The sequence below is a fragment of the Sapajus apella genome, unplaced genomic scaffold (assembly GCF_009761245.1).
Source record: "Sapajus apella isolate SASKATOON/1434 unplaced genomic scaffold, GSC_monkey_1.0 scaffold2946, whole genome shotgun sequence".
NCBI lineage: Eukaryota > Metazoa > Chordata > Mammalia > Primates > Cebidae > Sapajus > Sapajus apella.
This window is the reverse complement of record NW_022439872.1, coordinates 1-8,299: the sequence shown is the minus strand read 5'-3', so window position 1 is coordinate 8,299 and position 8,299 is coordinate 1. Positions and strand designations below refer to the sequence as shown.

Sequence of the window (8,299 nt, the reverse complement as noted above, 5' to 3'; positions counted from 1 at the left end):
CTCGCTCTTGTTACCCAGGCTGGAGTGCAATGGCGCCATCTCGGCTCACCGCAACCTCCGCCTCCTGGGTTCAGGCAATTCTCCTGCCTCAGCCTCCTGAGTAGCTGGGATTACAGGCACGCACCACCATGCCCAGCTAATTTTTTGTACTTTTAGTAGAGACGGGGTTTCACCATGTTGACCAGGATGGTCTCGATCTCTTGACCTCGTGATCCACCCGCCTCGGCCTCCCAAAGTGCTGGGATTACAGGCTTGAGCCACCGCGCCCGGCTAGTTTTCTTAAGGTGATTAGTCTTGGGGGTGATGAGGGCGGGAAGCCTGAGAAATGCCCGCCTTGGAAGAAGCCTTGATTCCTGTTGCCCTGCTCAGCTCGGAGGGGCTGCGCTCGCCTCATTCTTTTGTATTGCTAGTTGTAGTTGTATGCAGTCACACACTCCCACTGCCACAAATATAATAATACATGAGTTTCCTGGGTTGCTAAAGCGTCACAGCGATCAGACTCAGTCCCATGCCCTCTGAGGTTTAGAATTCACATGGTCGTAGCATATGAGCGGAAAGGCCTCCTTGTTTCTCCAAAGTTGGCTTGAAGTTGACTCAGTATTTTCTCATCCAGAAGGGACGGGTCTGAAGTTTAGTAGACAGGGCAGGATTAGGAGGAATTTGTCAGTGTGTTTTCCTAAGAAAAAAAAAAACACTGAGTTGGACCATCTGTACTCACAGTCTTTAGGATTGGTACATGTATATAATATTACATAAAAGAGTGGTTGGCCTTCTGCAATTTAGATAAAAGCTTCTCATCTAAGACCTAGACTGTTGTGTTTGGTGGAACACATGTGATGGGCCTACGTCCTTTCCTGGGGAGGAAGCCGGGGTTCAGACACCGTTGATCCAACTGCACATTCCCCTCCCTCGCGTGTGCTCCACCTCCAGCCCCCTTCTCCCTGCCATTCTGTTCATCAAGTTACTCAGCCGAGAGCTCTGCTGTTGTTGTGGCCCAAAGAGACGAGTCACCCAGTGGACACCATCTGTACCATAACAGCTCTGTCCTTTTCCCCCCAACAGGTGACAGAGCTGAATGAGCCACTGTCCAATGAGGAACGAAACCTCCTGTCTGTGGCCTACAAGAACGTGGTGGGGGCACGCCGCTCTTCCTGGAGAGTCATCAGTAGCATTGAGCAGAAGACATCTGCGGACGGCAACGAGAAGAAGATAGAGATGGTGCGCGCGTACCGGGAGAAGATAGAGAAGGAGCTGGAGGCGGTGTGCCAGGATGTGCTGAGCCTGCTGGATAACTACCTGATCAAGAATTGCAGTGAGACCCAGTACGAGAGCAAAGTGTTCTACCTGAAGATGAAAGGGGACTACTACCGCTACCTGGCCGAAGTGGCCACCGGAGAGAAGAGGGCAACGGTGGTGGAGTCCTCTGAGAAGGCCTACAGCGAAGCCCATGAGATCAGCAAAGAGCACATGCAGCCCACCCACCCCATCCGATTAGGCCTGGCTCTTAACTACTCCGTCTTCTACTATGAGATCCAGAACGCCCCGGAGCAAGCTTGCCACTTGGCCAAGACCGCGTTTGACGACGCCATCGCCGAGCTCGACACCCTCAACGAGGACTCCTACAAGGACTCCACGCTCATCATGCAGCTCCTCCGCGACAACCTCACGCTCTGGACGAGCGACCAGCAGGACGACGACGGCGGCGAAGGCAACAATTAAGGCCCCAGGGGGACTGGCAGCGCACGCGGATGCTACTACTGCAGTCTTTATTTTTTTCCCATGAGTTGGGGGTCGGGTGGGGGAGGGAAAGGGAGGGATGACCTTCCCAGGGAGAAACCCACGACCTGTCCTGTCTTTGATCGCCTCTTTGACATTTTTGCCAAAATACCACTAGTGGAAAGTCAGGCTAGCTGTGCTGGTATTGGAATAGCAGCCTCACACTGGCGTCTGGACTGTTCTGTAGATTCATGCAAGTGGAGCTGTCTGTCTCTAATTTAACTTATTGCTAGAAGATAGGGTTTTCAGATGAAAAGAAAACTTAAAAGAGGAATGGCCCTCACTCAGTAAGTTCTGTGGTTCCAGTAAGGATTTTTATGTACATATGCTCTCGTCTCTCATTTTGGGTACTTCTATCTCATCTGTCTCGGCTCTGCATGTTTTCCAGGGTGTAGCCTACAGACATGGAATAGTGTAAACCCCAGACTGACAGACTTAGAACCTGAGGCCTCGTGTGTCCTTGTGGTTTAGGACTTGCCAGTTTTCCGAAGTCTCTGATTAGTTGACAGTATTAACACTAAATTGCAGTTTACAGTATTTCTACATGACAGCCATATGTAACATCAAGCCATCGACTGCGTATTTTTCCTTTGGTTTGCTAGTTGTTTGGGCTTAAACATCTGTGTTCAGCCTTATCCTGTTGGTGTTGCTGTTGATCGGTCTCCTAGGCTAAATGAGGAGAATGAAAGCAACTTCAGGTTTTGGTTAATAGGTGCTCGGCAGGTGGCTGTGGGATTTTTTTTTTTTTTTTTGTCCTCCTTTCCTCTTAACATAAATCCACCACCAAAATTATCTATCCTCTTGAGAGAAACGTGAAACGCCACAAAAATAGAGAAAATTCAGGTCTGTATGTCATGGATCGTGTTGGTATTTTCAGAGAATGTCCCGCTTCCGAAGCTGCCACAGCTCCCTCCTCAGGGATCACACTGCCGTCGCCCACTTGCACTGGAGCGTTTCCCACTGCCCCTCGTGCTGGCGGACGCAGCTGGGTGGAGAAGCTTTGGGGTCGTAGAGGCGTCTGGAGAAGGTCTGTGGTGCAGTGTGTGAAAATTCAGGTGCTAGAAGCTTACTGGTAGAAAAACCCAAAAGGAAGAGCTATATCCATAACCATTCTGTCAAGTTGCGGGAGCCTTGTCAGCGTGCCGGTTTTTCCTCCCTGAAGACACTCCTTCCCCTAGTCATTGTTGTAGGAAGATAAACTAAAACTGTTCCAGAGAACGAACACGTAACTCCTCTTTGACCAGAACTTTTTCCTCTCTAGATAGTTGTTCTTTTTAATGAAAAAAGCATAGAAATTGGAGATTGGCTTGTCTCGTGCAGCCAGCGCGCATTCGGAATGGACGGAAACAACATTGCTATTTCCACCCATTTGTTTTCGGTCCGCCCTGATCCCTCACTCTCATTTCAGGTAAATCTGTCTAGCTGTTAACACGGCCTGAGTGCGCATCCAGTTTTTCATCAAGTCAGTGGCAGTAGAAACTCCCGAGGCGTGTAATGATAGCACACTTGTGTTCTTCGTTCCTTTGTTTTATTTAGGCAAGAAGAAGTGTGAGTAATAATTGAGGAAAAACGGACAGATGCTTTTGCTAAATACCAAAACTGAGCTTACACTTAGGAACTGAGTATGTGTAACAGGATACAGGTGACAGTGAAGATGCAAGAACCACGATGAGCACAGACTCAGTGTGCTCTGTGACGTTGCACAGTTTACCCAGCATGACTTTCCTTAGAAGGCCCCCTCCTCACGATAGAGCAGAAGTCCCAGTTCACTGAAGCTACCAGGAGAACTAGTAGAAGAAAGCTTTGCCGCTTTGGTGACTCTTACAGGCACCTCAAGTCATGGCCATGGGAGGAGAACGGTTTCGGGAGGGGCGGGTAGGTGGGGCTTTCCCTAATTTATCTTCATGTCCAGTGAGCAGTGTTGCGTTTTTCCCTGTAGCGTTTGGAAATGATTTACTGGAATTACAAAACCTATTTTTCCTTTAAATTTTAGCTTTGGCTCTGGCTGCTTTTTAGAATAATGCAAGATTAAAAAATCACACCTGAGGGCTAAAAACGGAGAGGGAATGGGAGACTTGATATTTAAGCAGCTTGAATGGTTTTTCTTTTCTTTATTTTTAAAGAAATGCACTTGCCTATGATACTGTCTCTCCAGTGAAATGATTACTCCTCCATTACTCTATTGATACAATATTGTGCATGCTAGTGTTGTATTTCTATACAGTAGCTTGAAATTGATTAACTTATACTGTAGGTGTTATGTATTCCTATGACAAAAAAATTAAGTCTTCAAATTTTTTAAAGGTTTTTTTTTTGTTTTGTTTTGTTTTTAATTTAATTATTCCTTTTGGGGGTAAAGTTTGCTCTACCAAATAGTGATTGTAACAAATTGATCTGTTTTGGATGTTGCTATAGTGACATGCAGTTATATATTTTGTTTTTAAAAGGGGGGAGCAAAAGAAACACCAGTGTTAGCTTAATCTTAATGTCTGGTGTTTGTCATGGTGAAATTATAACTATTACAGTGTCGGAGAACAACGAACACGTTCTCTGAATGAGCCTTTGTGCTTTTTGTCATGTTATGCAGTGAACTATTTTTAAGGTCTAATCAGTGATTATTTTTCCAGCTCCGTGTTTCTCTAAGGAATTATTTCACACACGGACCATCTTTAGCAGTTTCCTCAGTGATGGAATATCATGAATGTGAGTCATTATGTAGCTGTCGTACATTGAGCAAATAAACTTACAGATCTGACGCCAGTGCTCCTTAGCTTCATTGTGTGAGTTTGACTGTTCCTTTGCTTTTGAAGGTTGGAGCGGATGTTGGGCGTTCTCTTCCCCAACTCAAGGAATGAGGCTGGATTGGCAGAAAAAGGGAAAGACAGTATGCAGGAAGACAGTATATACTGGGAAGCACCTCCAACCAGGAATCAGATTTGGCTTTGGGGACTTAAAAAACCATTGCACCAGGCGGGGCACGCAGTGGCTCACACCTGTAATCTCAGTACTTTGGGGGGCTGAGGTAGGCAGATCACGAGGTCAGGAGTTCAATACCAGCCTGGCCAACATGATGAAACCTTGTCTCTACTAAAAATACAAAAATTAGCTGGGCATGGTGGTGGGTGCCTTTTATCCCAGCTACTCTGGAAGCTAAGGCAGGAGAATCGCTTGAGCCCAAGAGGTTGCAGTGAGCCAAGATCGCACCATTGCACTCCAGCCTGGGCAACAAGTGGAAAACTCCATCTCAAAAAAAAACAAAAAACTAGGCCGAGTAGTAGCTACCAACTCTTCAGCACACATTGACCAAGCACTTTTAGTGTGGCAGTTATAAAAAATATTGACTTATTGTAACAGGGTCACTGAGGAAGAAGGAAAGTCATACGTCCTCTCTGCTTATGCATCTAGTCTGTTGTGATGTGTTTTTTTTTTTTTTTTTTTTTTTGAGACAGAGTCTCGCTCTGTTGCTCAGGCTGGAGTGCAGTGGTGCAATCTCGGCTCACTGCAGCCTCTGCCTCCCGGGTTCAAGTGATTGTCCTGCCTCAGCCTCCTGAGTAGCTGGAATTACAGGCGCAACCGACCACGCCTGGCTAATTTTTGTATTTTTTAGTAGAGACAGGGTTTTCCCCGTGTTGGTCAGGCTGGTCTCGACTCCTGACCTCATGATCCACCCACCTCAGCTTCCCAAAGTGCTGGGATTACAGGCGTGAGCCACCGCTCTCAACCTTTGTGATGGACGTTTTCTTAAGACAGGGTCTCAGTCACTCAGGCCAGAGTGCAGCAGTATAATCATAGCTCATTGGGCTCTCGTGATCCCGCTTCAGCCTCCTGAGTAGCTGGGAGTGCTACCATACTGAGCCATTTTATGTATTTTTTTGATTTTTTTGAGATGGAGTCTCGTTCTGTCGCCCAGGCTGGAGTCCAGTGGCATGATCTTGGCTCACTGCCATCTCTGCCTCCTGGGTTCAAGTGATTCTCTGGTCTCAGCCTCCCGAGTAGCTGGGATTATAGGCACATACTGCCATGCCTGGCTAATTTTTTGTACTTTAATAGAGACAGAATTTCACTGTTTCCCAGGCTGGTCTCAAACTCCTGAGCTCAGGCAGTCCACCCGTCTTGGCCTCCCAAAGTGCTAAGATTACAGATAGGGTGAGCCACTGTGTCCAGCCAGGCCATTTCATATTTTAGAGACAGGGTCTTACCATGTTGTCCAGGCTCATCTCAAACTCCTGGCTTCTAGTGATCTGCCTTAGCCTCCCAGAGCACTAGGATTACAAATGTAAGACACTGCACCTGGCCTTTTGTGATAAGTTGTTTCAGTTGAAGTATTTGAAAAAATACACTCTTACATAGATAAGTAGTTGGGAAGGGATGAACCTAAAGAATTGATGTTGAATGGCAGAAGCAGAATAAGGTTAAGAAAGTTCTCATTAGGTGAGTGTGGTGGCTCATGCCTGTAATCGTAACACTGTGGGAGGCTGAAGTGGCAGATTGCTTGAGCCCAGGAGTTCAAGACCAGCCTGGGCAACACAGTGCATAGTGAGACCCCTGTCTCTACAAAAATTAGGTGGGCATGGTGGTGTCTACCTGTAGTCCCAGCTACTCAGGAGGCTGAGGTGGAAGGATTGCTTGGGCCCAGGAGGTTGAGGCTGCAGTGAGCCATGATCATGCCATTGAATTCCAGCCTGGGAGACAGAGCAAGAACAAGAAACAAAAAAGGGCAGGCTGAGTGGCTCATGCCTGTAATTCCAGCACTTTGGGAGACTGAGGCGGGCAGATCATGAGGTCGAGATTGAGACCATCCTGGCCAGTATGATGAAACCCCATCTCTACTAAAAATGCAAAAAAGTTAGCGCCATTGCATTCCAGCCAGGTGACAGAGCGAGACTCCATCTCAAAGAAAACAAAAACCAAAAAGACGTATACTACGTGAATTAAATCAGTCTGTCGATCAGGCACCGGTGGTAAAGGTCTTTTTTGCCTCTTTTTCAGTATACTCTAGAATTTTTTAACTGATACTAGGCCAGGTGTGGTGGCTCATACCTGTAATCCCAGCACTGGGAGGCCGAGGTGGGCAGATCACCTGAGACCAGGAGTTCCAAAGCATCCTGGCCAACATGGAGAAACCCTGTCTCTACTAAAAATACAAAAATTAGCCAGGTGTGGTGGCGCATGCTTTTTATCCCAGCTACTCGGGAGGCCGAGGCTGGAGAATCGCTTGAACCCAGAGATGGCTGTGAACTGAATTGTGCCGTGGCACTCCAGCCTGGGCAGCAGAGCAAGGCTCCATCTCAAAAACAAAAGCTGATGCTCTGAAACGTGATTAAAAATCATGGCGTGAAACAACAGAGGTCTCGATTCCAAGAACTTCAGGGGTGGAGCAGAGAGGCCATAAATGAGCTAATTCAGTGGGACCTTCCAGTACAGTAAGTACGCTGCTGTTGACTATGAAAGCAGTTTCCTCCACTCTTCCTGTGTGGTGACCACACGCACTGGCCTATGCTCTGGTCAGCTGAAACTGCACGTTGACTCACTGGGTGATCTGAGTGTCTAAGGATGGCACCTACCTCCTGGGTGCACGGTTCCCAAAGCCGGCTTGGAGAAACAACCTTCTGAGCGCTGGCTCGGTGCTGTTCTAGGAGCTGACAGTAAGTGGTCACCAGCCTAATCAGAACATTCACGTGGCATGTCAGCTTGCTAATTAGCCCACTGGTTTGAATTTTTCCAATTCTGGTGTGGATAAATGTGGTTGAATCTGAATGGCCACAAGAGACCTGTGGTCAGTGAGGAGTTAGGGCGGGAGTGGCTGGATCACACTGGCAAGACACGAGTCAAGACATCTTAGGTTATCTGAGGTACTAACATGGCACTCTGTAATCCAGAGTATTGGAGAGGAAAGTCCATAGGAATTACTTTGAGGACCATCATGACTTTGGGCTGTTTTCTCCTTTTTTGGAGAGACAGGCTCTCGCTCTGTTGCACAGGCTGGAATGCAGTGGCATGATCACAATTCACTGTGGCCTCTACCTCCTAGGCTCAAATGATCCTCCTATCTCAGCCCCCTGAATAGTTGGGACTACAGGTGTGTACCACCACACACACCTAGCTAATTTTTGTATATTTTGTAGTTGGGGTCTTGTCATATTGCCCAGCCTGGTCTCCAACTCCTGGCCTCAAGCAATCTTCCCACCGCAGCCTTCCAAAGTGCTGGGATAACACACATGAGCCACTGCACTCAGCCAGTTTTTATTTTTTGAGTTGGCAGTGCACACACGCTACAAAATACAAAAGCGTGAGGTAGCCGTATGCAGCCCATGAAGCTTGAAATATTTACTTTGTGGCCAGTAGTCTGCAGACCCCCGGTTTATCAGAAACTCCCACCATGCCCGTTACCTGGTCATCCATTCATTGCCGTCCTTAGAGGTAACTACTGCCGTTCGTTCTTAATTTGGTTCAGATTGAAATAGGATTTTTACTGCCTTTGAGCACTGACATGACTCTGGCCTTGTGATTTTAAATATGGATA

The 8,299-nt window shown here is 47.3% G+C and overlaps 1 protein-coding gene across 1 annotated transcript; it reads left to right on the top strand.

Annotated features, from left to right (window-relative positions):
- The first annotated feature begins 1,034 nt into the window (after positions 1-1,034).
- YWHAG (tyrosine 3-monooxygenase/tryptophan 5-monooxygenase activation protein gamma) lies at positions 1,035-4,536 on the top strand. Its single transcript, XM_032273363.1, has one exon. It carries the CDS (start codon positions 1,216-1,218, stop codon positions 1,717-1,719), a length of 504 nt encoding a protein of 167 aa, XP_032129254.1. The 5' UTR covers positions 1,035-1,215; the 3' UTR covers positions 1,720-4,536.
- The last annotated feature ends 3,763 nt before the right edge of the window (positions 4,537-8,299 follow it).

Bases quoted from the DNA above. Each gene is read 5' to 3' on its own strand.
- YWHAG (XM_032273363.1), top strand. From the start codon at position 1,216: ATGGTGCGCGCGTACCGGGAGAAGATAGAGAAGGAGCTGGAGGCGGTG.